At 37.6% G+C, this 14,206-nt stretch overlaps 1 protein-coding gene, 1 long non-coding RNA gene and 1 pseudogene across 2 annotated transcripts; all 3 read left to right on the top strand.

Moving 5' to 3' along the window:
• Window positions 1–5,586: 5,586 nt before the first annotated feature.
• On the top strand, window positions 5,587–8,180 carry LOC133736197 (uncharacterized). The gene is made up of 6 exons (XR_009859454.1): window positions 5,587–5,647; window positions 6,032–6,087; window positions 6,180–6,287; window positions 6,934–6,994; window positions 7,597–7,715; window positions 7,905–8,180. It is a non-coding gene; the product is annotated as an uncharacterized LOC133736197 (long non-coding RNA).
• A 1,022-nt stretch (window positions 8,181–9,202) lies between these two features.
• LOC133739776 (F-box/FBD/LRR-repeat protein At1g13570-like) lies at window positions 9,203–11,563 on the top strand. The gene is made up of 4 exons (XM_062167580.1): window positions 9,203–9,519; window positions 9,634–10,524; window positions 10,632–10,787; window positions 10,905–11,563. The coding sequence occupies exons 2-4, from the start codon at window positions 9,664–9,666 to the stop codon at window positions 11,226–11,228; spliced, it is 1,341 nt and encodes a 446-aa protein (XP_062023564.1). The 5' UTR covers window positions 9,203–9,519; window positions 9,634–9,663; the 3' UTR covers window positions 11,229–11,563.
• Window positions 11,564–12,247: 684 nt separating this feature from the next.
• LOC133739963 (F-box/FBD/LRR-repeat protein At1g13570-like) lies at window positions 12,248–14,007 on the top strand (annotated as a pseudogene).
• Window positions 14,008–14,206: the final 199 nt, after the last annotated feature.

The raw sequence follows: 14,206 nt of genomic DNA, 5'->3' as shown, positions 1-14,206 counted from the left end.
TATGTGGAGAACTCAAGCCCAACCATTGGGCTCTGTTTTAGGCCCAAAGCCAGCCCACGACCTTATATTGGGCACCCAAAAAACTGATATAGGCACCCAGTCAGGGCAGGACCCAGCGCAGAAAGGGAGAACCGGTACCGCCTTCCCTATCACCGACAGCAAGCTCGCCGTGCCGAAGTCTAGGCCCGCCGCCGCCGCCGTCCAAATGCCCTGAATCACCGCGCACGGCAGTGCTTGCGCTCCTCGCTCCTCAATCGCCAATCCCAGATCTAAGTATCGACAACCATAGCCAAGAACCCTCCCCGCGACGAATATCCCAACCTTCGTCGTCAACCTCGCCGCGCCAAACTCAGGTGGCCTACCCCATCACTAGAGGTGGCAAACGGGCCACTAAGCACGAGCACGGCACGAGCCCGGCACGCTTAAAAGCGGCCCGGCACGGCCCAAGCCCGTTAGTGGCCCGACACGACCCGAGCACGTTAGAATAACGGGTCGGGCTGGGCCTAAGAATATTGGCCCATTGGCCCGGCCCGGCCCGAGCCCGTAATGGGCCCGGCACGGCTCGAGCACGACATATTGTGGGCCGGCCCGTTATAAACACAAAATTTCATTTTGTTTTTAAAAATATTAAAAAACTACAATGATGAGATTTGAATATGAGACCTTTTTATTTAAAATCTCATGACAATTCCACCAATGCTTTCTTTTATATTGTCAAAATAATGAAACAAAACATTATATCCTTGTTTTGACATAAGTATTTTTTCTAAATATTAAATATATGTTTATTAATAAAGACTAATCTCATAATAATACAACTATAGAATGAAGGAAAGAATAATAGATACTAAATCTTCATTATATTAATAAAGATTAATCTCACAATAATATACTAAAAACAATATATTTTGAGTTTTTTTTTTCTTTCTTTCTTATAGTGGAATATAAAAAATTATTAGAAATCTAATCTTAAAACGCTAAGATTAAGAAAAACGTTGTAGAACTTAATTTATTTTAATTTTCTAAATAGTTAAATAAAATTAATTTTTATTTGTTCAAATCAAGATTTTTAAATCGTGCTTTATAGTGGGTAGGCACGAGCACGACCCGTTATTTACCCGGCACGAGCACGGCCCGGCACGATATGGGCTCGGGCCATGGGCCGGGCCGGGCTTAATGTTTAAGTAAATGGGCCGGCACGAGCCCGGCACGATAATAAATGGGCCGGCCCAAGCACGGCACGAAGCACGACTAGGCCCGCTTAAAATGGGCCGGGCCGGGCCGGGCCGGCCCGTTTGCCACCTCTACCCATCACCACAGCATGCGATCAGAATCAAATCCCATCGAACCCAGTTTGTTGGACCAAACGCAGCATCGCAAATCCGAGATCGAAGACGAACCCCAACTCAGATCTACTCCACACCGGCCAACGCTGAACAAGAACACGATCAAAGACGCAATCAACGCCTTCATCACCGCATCTCTGGTACCAGCGGATCCTCAGAAGAGTGCCACCGTCTCTTTCTGCTCAAACCTTAGGGTTTGCTTACGAATAAATACATCACCCTTAACCATTTTCCAAAATTCAGAACCATGTAGCCTAACCATATGAATAAACCTGCATAAACCGTCATTGAAGCTTTATTACTTTCTGCTTAAAAAAAAAAACTAGCCTTCCTGCACGCGCTTTGCGCGTGCGAAAGGTCTACGCTCGCGCGTGCGATTAGCTTGTTTCTTTTACTACTTTCGGTTTAAACACTTTCGGGTCAACGAATGTTCTAAACAACATCTCTTTAGGTTAAACCATCAAGACTTTGTAATTAATTGCTTATGTTTTTTTCTTATTGTCAAAGTAAACACATGACAACTCTATAAACTTGAATATAAGTAGTGTGGAAATCGTGAATGATCACCATGAACGAACATGGAAACCTTGCAACATAAGCTAAAAAGAATCTATTACTAAACTAATATCATTAATCTCTGTAACATGGAAGAAATGCATCAACCTCTGTACTCTTGCCAATGGATGACATTTAATGACTTTCACTTCTGGCATGGTTTTCAATAGACATCAACTTTGGTAAACATTTGACCTCCCATGCATATATTTGTAGATCAGTATCGGTTAGTTTTCAACCTAGCCTTTCATCAACTTCTTTTGCCTTCCCTTCGAATTCCTTCTCATTTTGCTTTTCTTTTGTGTCCTTAATTAATAAGGATTTGGCGTATTGATCGATCACTTCTTCTAGCTAGCATTACTCAATTAGTTGTGGTAATAGAAAAGTCCTGAGTAATAGTTTGCTTACTATCTCAATCCAGCTCTAGATTCGCAATACACTTAAACACTAGAGCGTCAGATAGAAAGGGTTATCTTTGTCACCTGGACATACTTTCATTGAAGTTGCAAGAATCACTATGCCAAAAAAGCTATCAGACAACAGAGTTCAGACGACAGAATGGTCATTTTCTGTCGTCTGAGTGTTTCAGACTAAACTCAGACGACACATAAATTAAATGTGTTGTCTGAATACAATGAGAAACCATGCTTGTTTCATTTTGAAGATATGGTCAGACTCAGACGACACTTAAATGTCGTCTGAAAAGATGAAAATTTTCTATATTGAACCTTAGCAGAAATTTCAGACTTCCCTCCAACAAGTTTTAGGCTTTTCCCTCTCAAATGCCCAAACCCTATAGCTGAATAGTCAATAGAGTGATATTCAAACAACACATTTAAGAAATTGTGTTGTCTGAATAAGGTAAGTTATATTTTTTTTCCTTTTCTTTTTGGCTTAGTTGCGAAAGACTTCGCGTTTTTTCCACGGCTCCTCTTTCTCTTTTCCCATCTCTGCTCGTTCGCTCTCCCATTCTCTTTCTCTCCTTTACTCACAAAATTCCCTTTCTCTTTGTCTCCATCTCTCCCATAAATTTCTTTCTCAAAACCCTGCAGCCTCCCCAGATTATCTCTGAATCCCTACCCTTCATCCAGAAGTTCAGGGCCAAGACCAGTGTAGTCAAGTACCACGGTGACGCCATGAAAGAGAACACCGTCCAGGCCATGGACGGCCTTACCTCTACATCGCCTCCGCCTCTTCCTCTTCCTGCTTAACCCTCCATTCAGATCTAGTCCCCGGAAGGTTTTTCTCTGAAAGACAATGTTTTTTTAATTTGGGCTTTTAGGGTTCTTCTGGTTTTGGGGTTTTTCTGGAAGATCTCAATCAACGAAAGCCGTACAGTTAAATTTTGTGGAAAATTTCTTCATCTGCAGATTACAAAGCTTATATTGAAGAATCTTGGATGGATTCCGATTCCTTCAATATTTCGTTGGATTTTCTCTATCACTGGAGAACCGATCTGGTATTGAGAGTTTGGTTTCACTTTAGTCCCTCCCTTCAGGTATATCTCTCACTTATTAGGTTCTCTATACAGTACACCAACGAATTCAATGTCACGGACTAGACCATTATCTTTAAGCAAGGATAAAGATATGCCTCGATTCAATGAGTAGCAGTATTGCCTACAACATTTACCAAACATGGTTTCGATCGATGTCACCAAATCTTGCCTCTATTCAATTAGCCAGGTACGTCCCTTTCTGGATGATCTTTCAATTCAATTCAATTATGTTTTTGTTCTGTATTTCAATAGGTAACAAGTTCTTTGACCCTATTTCTGATCACCTCAAATACGTCAGCCAAATCAAAAGGGTAATCACGATTAAATACGCTTGAAGGTGTGGAAGACGGCCGGGCAACTAGCTCGACCTCGGAGATTCATGAAGTTGAGCCTACGGTGAGATGTTTGATATGTTTAATGTTATATTACTTGCATGCCTTTTTGGCTTTTTCATTTGTACTTCTTACGTGTAGAGAATTTAAGATGTTCTATAAACTTAGGAATACAAAATAGTTTTTGCTTAGAATATGTAATGTCATTGGGGAATTTATTTGGTGGGTTTTTGTATAGATAAACAAATGGGAAGCATCTGGTTCCTCCATTGCATCTCAAGTCCGCAATAAATAGTGAGCAAGTTGCAATTGCCATAGAGATATGGATCCTGGGAGCACTACTAGTAGATTGGAAAATGAAGAAGATGATAAGGGTAATCCTATGGCATAGTTGCTGCCATCTTTTACCGTTCTTTTCCCTAATACCAAATGCTTATTCAAGGTGCTTTAACTTGTATTGAGCTCTTCTCTGTTTATTCCTCTGCAGTTCATGGTTTCAAGTCACTCACTACATCAAGAATGGTTCCTAGATTTACACACTACTACAGAAAACACTTTGTGGGACACCCACTAATTTTTTTAAGGACGTCTTTTTTTACGGAATGACTATGATAACTGGGTATCAGGATATATACGTTTAATTGTATCTCTTATAGGGTCAATGTTCATTATATTTATACATCTGTAATTGTAAACATAGTTGGAACTTAGGAGAGAAAAGCATTTAGTAATATTGTCTGAAGTTTAGTGTAAAATTCTTGACTTTTTTTGTGTATTTTATTTTATTTTTAGCCATAAATTTGCAATCTTTGTTGCTGCTATATGCTTCTATTTTTCTTTTCGTCAGTTTTCCTTTTACCTATGATGAATTGCTTTTCTGCTGTTGTTTGTAAGTATCCTCTTTCTCCTTTGTTCTGGTGCTTCTGGTTTTATTCTCTAGTGTGCGATGTTAAGTTTTATTGGTATTGCCGCAATTGTTATCAAGCATGGTGATGATAACAATTGCAGAAGTAGTGCTGCTTGCATACTGTCATGCAGATTTAACTTTTCTCAATCATTTTCTTTTTATATATCTGTGTAGGATAGGATGCGTATGAAGACCAATGCTGTGATAAGGGTTCTCTCATGCAATGTAATTCGGAATCAAGGTAGTTATATCTGTCTCTTACAGTATCTTTATTAATAAAGCGAGGAGGAGTTTACTATTTCTTCAATTAAAGTTTGTTAATTTTGGTCCAAATAGATGATATCAAGAACTAGACTCTTGCTTTCAGTTTATTCCTTACTCTATTTGCCAATAATCTGCAGGTTTCTAGTTGAATACAGCTGCTGGTACCATGTCTCCCTTTGAACATGGCTAGTTTTTTGTTCTTGATGATGGTGGAGAGGTATTTTACCCTTCCTCTTTGCAATACAGTGATTTGTCTGCACATTACTAATTGACCGTGGCTTTTGGAAGTATGCCACCATTATGCTTTTGAGCTTAAACTCTATACTTCATAGCTTAAATTGTATAGTTCATTTTCTTTACACTGTATATGTGTAATGAATATTGATTATCAGTATTGATGCTTCCTTATCTAATACCTTACGAATTTATTTTCACTTTTAGCAATATGTGTATGCTCTCTTGATTAGATCGATTAGTCATGGGAGATTGATTTTTACTTTCTAATGTTCATTAGAAGTTAGAACTTAGAACTATGAAGAATTTAAGCAAATTGAGGGCAAACACTTCCCACAAATGAAAATAAAAATGGAAATTTTTTTAATCAGAGTTGCTGACCTTTATGAGGTCACAGACTCTTTTGAATGCACGTCTAATTTTCTTCAATTTTCCCACTGTTTCTCAGTAGCTAATCAGAGTTTAAAATATCCAGCAGCAGTGTGATGTGGCCATTTAAAAGCTTTATTAGGTATTACTCTTCATCAACTTCTATGTATTTAACCAAGTTTTGCATAAATTAGGAGTATGTTTCCTTGACCTGCATGTAGATGATTATCTCCTATGTTTAACATAAAAGTTTCTTAAGCTAACAATGCACTAATTATAGTGATCATGATTTTATTGCGTTTGAGAATTCTAAGAAAAGGTATTGCAGCACTTCTGTTGATCATGTAAGTACAGAATAATAAGCAAGCATATGTTGAATATATGAAGATTAGCAATTGATCATTTACTGATGTTAAGCTTAGTGCTTGGTGCTTGTCCATGTTAATAAATGGTTTGCATTTGCTGATGTTAGTGCTTGTATCCAACTTTGTTTGATTTCTCTGTTACTCACTCTTATTGTTGATAGGTGTTGGAAGTTGGAACTTCATAAGAAGAACCGAAACATGATTTTCAATTAATGAGGTATAAAATACAATATCCTTGAGCAATTCCCTTGTACGTTGATTTTCTCAATCTCGATTGATTTTGTAATGCTTTGTGATATGAATGTTAAGCTCACCATTGGGATTGGGGACACAAGAGAAGTTGAGCGCAAGGAACTTCTAGGCATCGAAGACCCTGATGCTCCCACCAGGGAAGAGTTGGTTGTTGTTCTTGAAGAAGTAAGTCCCTTCTTTTAAGTTCCTATGCATTTTGCTCACTGTAAGTGAATTTCGAAACATGTCACAGTATTGTCGTTTATTCAAACAAAAATTCCATGAATACAATGAACCTAGCAAAGATCAAATGGTGGTTGGAATCTTAAATTATATTAATTAAAGACTTGAAGGAAAGAAGAGTTTGCTGTAGATTTCTCAAGTTTTTAAAATGAAACAACAGAGGGTGGATTATCGGGGTGGAAGATCTCAATCAATTTTAGTGTAGATGCGTTTGTTTCGATTATCTTTAGAATAAAGACGATTTAGTTTCTGCAGTACACTGCCATTTCCTGTTATTAATATCTAGTCTAGACTAAACCTCATTTGAAGATGACACTAAAGCAACAAAAGGAATACAAACTGTGACCATGCATTTGCCTTTCTAGAGCTTATCAATTTCCTTAAGTTTTTTTCTACTACTGAAGCAGTTTTTTGTACTGAAAATTTGTGGTCGAATTTAATTCACTCGAAACATGGAATTAGTAATGAACAAAATCGTGAAACCTTGATTTTCGTTTGATTTTTCTTGGTATGACTATTGCTCAATAAACATTATTAAGTCTTTATGTGTCTTTCTTTTCTCCTGAATTCCAATACCTATCTTTTGCAGAACATGAGTTGTGATACATGGGACCGCTCAAGCGAGCAATTGGTGTTTGAGTCTGAAATTGGTACGAACCCATCCTTTCATACTCTTCTCTACCAATTTATTCTATTTGATCATATATACCACCGCCAGTTGAATTAATTTAATTTTGTTTAATCATGCCACCAATTCATGAAAAGGCTTAAATATATTGCTTGTCTTTGTTTTGCTTTCAAGCTTCTGGACATGCCTTTTGTCATTTAGTTTTCAAAATGCAAAGCTACAGCGCACCAATTCATAAAGTCAGGATGTCGATCATAATATGATGAAAGGTGCCAGTAATATGCATGCATGAGATACACCTTCTAGTTATACAGAACACCCAATTAGCCATATTTGAAGCATCAAAGTTAGAGTGCCTTAAGTAGGTCTTTCTGGCATTCCTTTCATCATTAATTGTGTCTGCTATATATGATGTTGGATATACCGTGCATGAGTTTATGATTTGGAGCAAGTCCATATTTAGTGCTTGAGGTTGTACCTGATATGATTTCGATTCTTGGTATGGAAAAGTTTAAACATTTTGAATCCATTGAATTTTTGTAATCAAATTCTTTTAACTCCCCCCCCCCCCCCCCTTCAGATATATCTTTCAATCTGAATGGTATCGATGGTTTTGTTGGTTAGGGTGATATAAGAAGATTATAAGCCAAAGAGCGTACCAGTTCTGCCATGGACATGAACCCCAATTGACGTCAACGCCTTGGAAAAAAACCCCTCTCTATTCTGCCTTGACCTGACCCCAGGTGACAAACTGAACATGTGGTTTTTTGGTTTTTTTTTTTCTGTGAAATTTTTGCTAGAACTGAACATTGCGTTAATGCTAGAATTGTTCTAATATTTGTTTACTTGGTGAGTTGATGTGGCTGTTAAGTTTTTGACATTTGGTTCCTTTACTTAATTGTGTGATATACATATTGCTGACTATTGATCAGATCTGTTTCTTTCAAGACATGACTCCCCAGTCTAACAACACAGCCAAATCTAAAGCAATAACACTAAGGATGAAGGCACTGCAAATGAAAAGAGGCGAAAAAACACTGTCGAAACCAGCTATTGAAGAGACTGATGCACCACATAAATCTGCCTTCACCAAGCATGATCAATAATATGAGATATCAATGTTTTTTGGGTTCCATTTGTTGATCATGCCAACTGCTATAGGTTATTGAACTGATGTTTACTAAGTTTAGCTCTATTATGGATGTATGTATAGCTGCAGTGACAGATTAATCAAATATTGGTATTTTTATGAATAGATTCCATATTTGATGAATGCATTGGGTAGTTTCTAGATTTACATAATTGTGGCACAATGAGAATACAAATATGTCATCTAAATTAGAAAGCAACAACAAAATGAAATCCAAATATGTTGTTGGACATATCTAAGAACAACATAAACAAGGAAAAATATGTTGTTACTTGTGCATTCAAACAACAGAAAATTGTCATCTGAAATAAAAAGCAACAACAAAATAAAATCCAAATATGTTGTTGGACATATCTAAGAACAACAGAAAGAAGGAAAAATATGTTGTTACTTGTGTACTCAAACAACAAAAAATTGTCATCTAAAATAAAAAGCAACAACAAAGTGAAATCCAAATATGTTGTTGGACATATCTAAGAACAACAGAAACAAGAAAAAATATGTTGTTACTTGTGCACTCAAACAACATATAAATGTTATTGTAGGCTACTAAAGACGATAGATAAATGTAATCTAAACTGAATGCTAATGACAGTTAACTGTTATTGGAATGTGAATAAAACAACACTAAAATGTTATTATAAGTCCATTCAGACAACAGATAAGATTTCATATCTTCTACTTTGGAGCATTTAAACCACATTTTTCTGTCTTTGGAATAAGCATTAGATCATAGAAATTACAAAGAACTGTTATTTGTTTTCAGATCACATCACATTTATCTGTCGTTTGAATTCACTAGCCTCATGTCTCGATTTCATCAGACAACAGAAGACCTAACAAATTTCTGTCGTCTGATAAATAAGACGACAGAGGAAATCTGTCGTCTGATGCCCCAAGAGACGGCACCGTACTAGACAACAGAAATTTTTTTAATCAGACGACAGATATCCTCTGTCGTCTGATTGCTTTTCTGGCATAGTGAATGTAGCTCACGACATTGCTAAATGTGCTTACCCTTCTTTTTAGGCATGGTATTGGATGGTGGAACTGCCACCTGATTTCATCTATCCTAGCTAGCTTCTCATGTAAGAGTCGAAAGTCATCAAGTTCCTTTCGTTTGTCATCGGAGGGGGTACGGTACTTTCGTTGATATTGGGCAGGGTTATAAAATGGCATAAAAAACTTCACGTTGGACGTACTCCTTTTCTTTTAGGTTTCAAAAAAGCCCAAAATGCCAGGGCAGGAGGGAAACAGCTCACAAAGGGCATTAAGGAAAGAAAAGGCAAAGCATGATACAAAGTTAAAAACAGAGGAGAACAAGAACAGTCAAAAGTGGACTCTGGGACAGAACTAGATGTAAACGAAGCTCCGCCGAGATCCGGGTTGACGCTTAGGTATGTTCTAACTCCTTTGAGGTATATCAATCAATATATTAAGCAATTCAGAAGAATTCCTAGAAGGATCATATTCAAGTATTGCATCAACTAGATATCCTTCCTCATTTGCAGTGATGGAGTTTTAGTGTGCTGGTACTGAAGATGGAGTTGGACAGAATTAGCAGTTTACCAAGTGAAGTCACAGAAAAGATTTTGTCACGTTTGCCGCTTAGGGAAGCAGTGAGGACAAGTGTTTTATCCAGCAAGTGGAGGTACAAATCGGCCATGCTTCAAGATCTAAAATTTAATGAATATGACTGGAGGAAAAGCCAAAATCGGGAGGTCGATGATTATGATGAACAAATCCAAACACCCTTTGTGAACATGGTTGATCACGTACTCTTACTTCATATTGGCCCCATTCGCAAGTTCGCGCTGTTTGCTGATCAGGTAGCCACTAGAGATCTTGATCGATGGCTTACTCATCTATCAAGAAACTCGATCAAAGAGTTGGTACTTTGTCTCTGGGTAGATGAATACCACATTCCATTATGTGTGTTTTCTTGTCAAGATCTCGTTCTTTTGGATTTAACTAAATATTTTCTTATGGATTCAAATTTAACTGAGGTTTGGCTCAAACCTCCGTCAACGTTCAAAGGATTCAGGAGCTTGAAGAGCCTTCAACTTGTGGGCATCACCGTGGCCCAAAATGTGTTTGAAAATTTGATATGTTGCAGTCCTCTGCTTGAGAGATTAATATTTCAATATTGTAGTGTCACCACTCTCAATATTGATGCACCAAATCTCAAATTTTTAAACATTTTAGGTATCTTTTGGGTTGTCAATCTCAAAAGTACCCTAAATCTTACGGATGCTTCAATCGGTGTGACCATCTATACTGATGGTCCTAACCAAAGATGGGTTCCTGACAGTTGGTTTCCTAGCAGTTCTAGCAATTTGCTCAAGATTTTTGATCACCTCCCTCATATTCGAAAGCTCGCAATTAAGTTGCACTGTTTAAAGGTAATGTATTTGCTAGCCAATTTTATACTTCTATTTAATGATCTTTGACATTGCCATTGGAATCTGATCCATATTTAACTAAGTATGTTCTTTTGTGCATCGATCAGTATCTGTCTCTTGGTGCCTTGCCCGAAAAGCTTCCTAAACCATGTGAATATCTGAATGTTCTTTCTATAGACATATGCTTTGATGATCCGGATGCAATTCTAACTGCTCTATGCATTCTGAGAAGCTCCCTTGCTCTACAGGAATTAGAAATCCTTGTGAGTTGATTCTTTTGACTTAAAATTTAATTTGTACCAACTTTACGGTAAACTGTCATATTAGTTTAGACAGCTATTGCCAAAACTTCCAGTTTTAATGCTATAGGCCTTTTGTAGATGGATCGCAGAAAGAAACTCACAAGGACACCCAGTGTTGTCGATGAACAGAGATCTTCTTGTTTAGATGTGAGTCATGTGACCTACAATTGCACACTTTCTCAACTGCGACTTGTGACAATAACTGACATCTCCGTTGTTAAAGCTGAACTAGATTTCATCAGATTTCTACTTTTAAGTTCACCTCTGCTTGAGAGAATGACTATCACACCTCCTCAATTTCCTAAGCCTGCTTCTGTGGATGGTTTTCCGAAACTAGTAAAAGAGCTACTCCAGTTTAAACGTGAATCAAAGCATGCAGAGATTATTCTCCTGGACCCTTAATTCATCAATGAATTGAAGCAGCTAAGAGGTTCTGGACTTGTAGAAATGAATTTGGCTTGGAGTTGTCCCTTTTGGGACAAGTCTAAAGTCTTTATATCAAGAATTCCACTGTCGTTATTAGTTGAATTTGCTTATGAAATTATGTATCATGTTACATTTTCTATCAGAGTAATGAAAGGTACGAACCTAGTAAGAAAAATTTGGGTGTAGTAGCAGTCTCTTTAATGTAAGAACAATGTCGGTTCATCATCAGAAACCCTTCTCGATTCTCAGCTTAAATAGATGGTTTCAATGGCTGTGTATCTTTGACATGCAAATAATTGATGATAAGTCACTGAACAAATGCAGAGCACCTCCAGTTTGTTCAGCCAAGGTACCAATGCACTTTCCATATATGCATTCTCCTTAGAGGCGTAGAGCTGACCACGACGACTCCATTACTCAATTAATGGAGTACTAGAAAATATTTTTTGTATATGACTTGAAATTTGGCTAGCTGTTAATTAGTTTTGGTAACGGTAAGAACATCTTTAACTATTTCCTTACTATTTCGATCGAGCTCTAGATACCCAATACACTTGAACACGAGAGAGTCAGAAAGGGTTTGTCTTTGTCAACTGGGCTTATGTTTCATCGACGTTGCAACAATGCAGCTCACAATGAGTTCGGTCTTGTATCCTAGATTCAAAAACCTTTAAATGAATCAAAATAATTCCAAACACAAGCATCCGATTAAAGTATAATGGGAAACTTCATTTAGACTACCTCCCTCTCTCTGTTTTTTATTTTTATTTTTTTTAAGCCCAAAAAAAATCCAGGGTAGGAAAACAGCTCACTAGGGAATAAAATGACGAGCACCTTATCATATGATTAGGTAAAGCAAAGAAAAGCCAAAGCATCCTACAGTACAAAGTCAGACACAGGAGAACAAGAACAGTCAAAGGTAAAGTAAGAGTCCCGGACATAACTAGATCTAGACGAAGCTCTGCCAAGAGATCGAGGTCATCACTTAGGTATGTTCTAATTCCTTTGATGTATATATATCAAGCAGTATATTCAGAATAATTCCTAGCTACATCATGTTCGAGTGCTTTCCCAAATATATATTCGTTCCTCCTTCGCAGTGATCAAGTTAGGGTGTGCTGGTACTGAAGATGGAGTTGGATAGAATTAGCAGTTTACCAAATGAGGTTACAGAGAAGATTTTGTCACGTTTGCCGCTTAAGGAGGCAGTAAGGACAAGTATTTTATCCAGAAAGTGGAGGTACAAATCAGAAATGCTTCAAGATCTAGTGTTTGATGATCGGTGTGTGTCTCGACTCAAAGTCATCCAACCTGCAGCTTTGTGAATATTGTTGATCATGTACTCTTACTTCACACTGGCCCCATACGCAAGTTCAAGCTTTCTCGCAGAGATGAGCTAGCCACTAGAGACATGGATAGATGGATATTGCATTTATCCAGAAACCCTGCCATCAAAGAGATGATACTTGAGATTTGGACACGGAATCCCTACAACATTCCATCGTGTTTGTTTTCTTGTCAAGATATCATTTACTTGGAGTTATACAGGTGTTTGCTAAACCCTCCCCGTTCCCCATTCAAAGGCTTCAGGAGTTTGAAGACCCTTTTTTTTGAGAATGTTACTATCGTCCAAGATGTGTTTGAGAAATTGATTAGTTGCAGTCCTCTGCTTGAGATATTGGAATTGCGAGATTGTGATGGTTTCACCAATCTCAAGATTGATGCACCGAATCTCCGGTTTATTTGCATTACTGGGGTTTTTGAAGATGTCGACCTTGCTAATACCTCAAATCTTGCCCAAGTTTCAATTCATTTGAAGGTTAATGTTGACCAGAGAAGGGGTCCTGGTAGTTCTGGCAATTTTCTCAAGTTTTTTGATCACCAGCCTCATATTCAAAGGCTCACTATAAACAGGAACTTTTTGAAGGTAATGGATTCCTGAAAGGTTCATTAATTATTTAACCATCATTGATGTTGTCATTGGAATTTGACCATAATCACTTAGTATGCTATTTTCTTCTTGAACTCTGCTGCAGTATTTGTCTATTGGTGCATTGCCAGAAAAGCTTCCCAAACCATGTCAATATCTGAATTTTCTTTCTGTCAGCATAAGCTTCGGTGATCCAGATGAAATTTCAACTGTACTATGCCTTTTGAGAAGCTCCCCTGCTCTACAAGAACTAAAAATTTTGGTTAGTTTTTTTCTGCCGAGTTAAGAATTTCTACCATAAAATAATTTAGTAAGTTTTGACAGCTATGTTGCCAAAACTTCCAGATTTTCATGCTATAGAGCTCTTGTAGGTAAACCCTGAAAAGGATCACGCTGCTGTGGGAGAAGTGAAATCTTGTTTATATGACAACTACAATTGCGCATACACTCAACTGCGGCTTGTGAAAATAACCAAGATCTCTTGTGTAAAAGCTCAACTAGATTTCATCAAATTTCTGCTTCTAAGTTCACCTGTGCTTGAGAGAATTACTGTTCAACCTGCTTCTGTTGATGGTTTTTCAAATCTATTAAAAGATTTACTTCTGTTTAAGCGCGATTCAAAGTGTGCAGAGATAATGGTTTTGGACCCATGATTCATCAATGAGAGTTGCAGCAGCTGAGAGGACTTTCTTGCATGCAGAAATGAATGTGGGTTTGGAGTACAGTTTGCTACTAGTCTCTATATATGATGTGTATATATATGTCTGTTTGCCGAGACAAGTTTTTGTATTTTCCATTCAAATTTCCAGAGTTTAAGTATCAAGTTTGCTTATAAATTGTTCTGCATGTTAAAGTACATTTTATGTCGATGCAAGTAGAAAACAGAATTCATCTAATGATGCATGTGAAGTATTGGTATCATATCTTTGATTCATGTCTAATAATTAAAGGCAAACACCTCCACACGCAGGAGCTGCAGATGCAGATCGAACAATGAACTTGTTTAGCCAAGTCCTGGTCGAAC

The sequence above is a fragment of the Rosa rugosa genome, chromosome 3, assembly GCF_958449725.1.
Source record: "Rosa rugosa chromosome 3, drRosRugo1.1, whole genome shotgun sequence".
Taxonomy (NCBI): domain Eukaryota; kingdom Viridiplantae; phylum Streptophyta; class Magnoliopsida; order Rosales; family Rosaceae; genus Rosa; species Rosa rugosa.
Note: the sequence above shows the minus strand (reverse complement) of the source record. Positions and strands in the feature narration are given on the sequence as shown.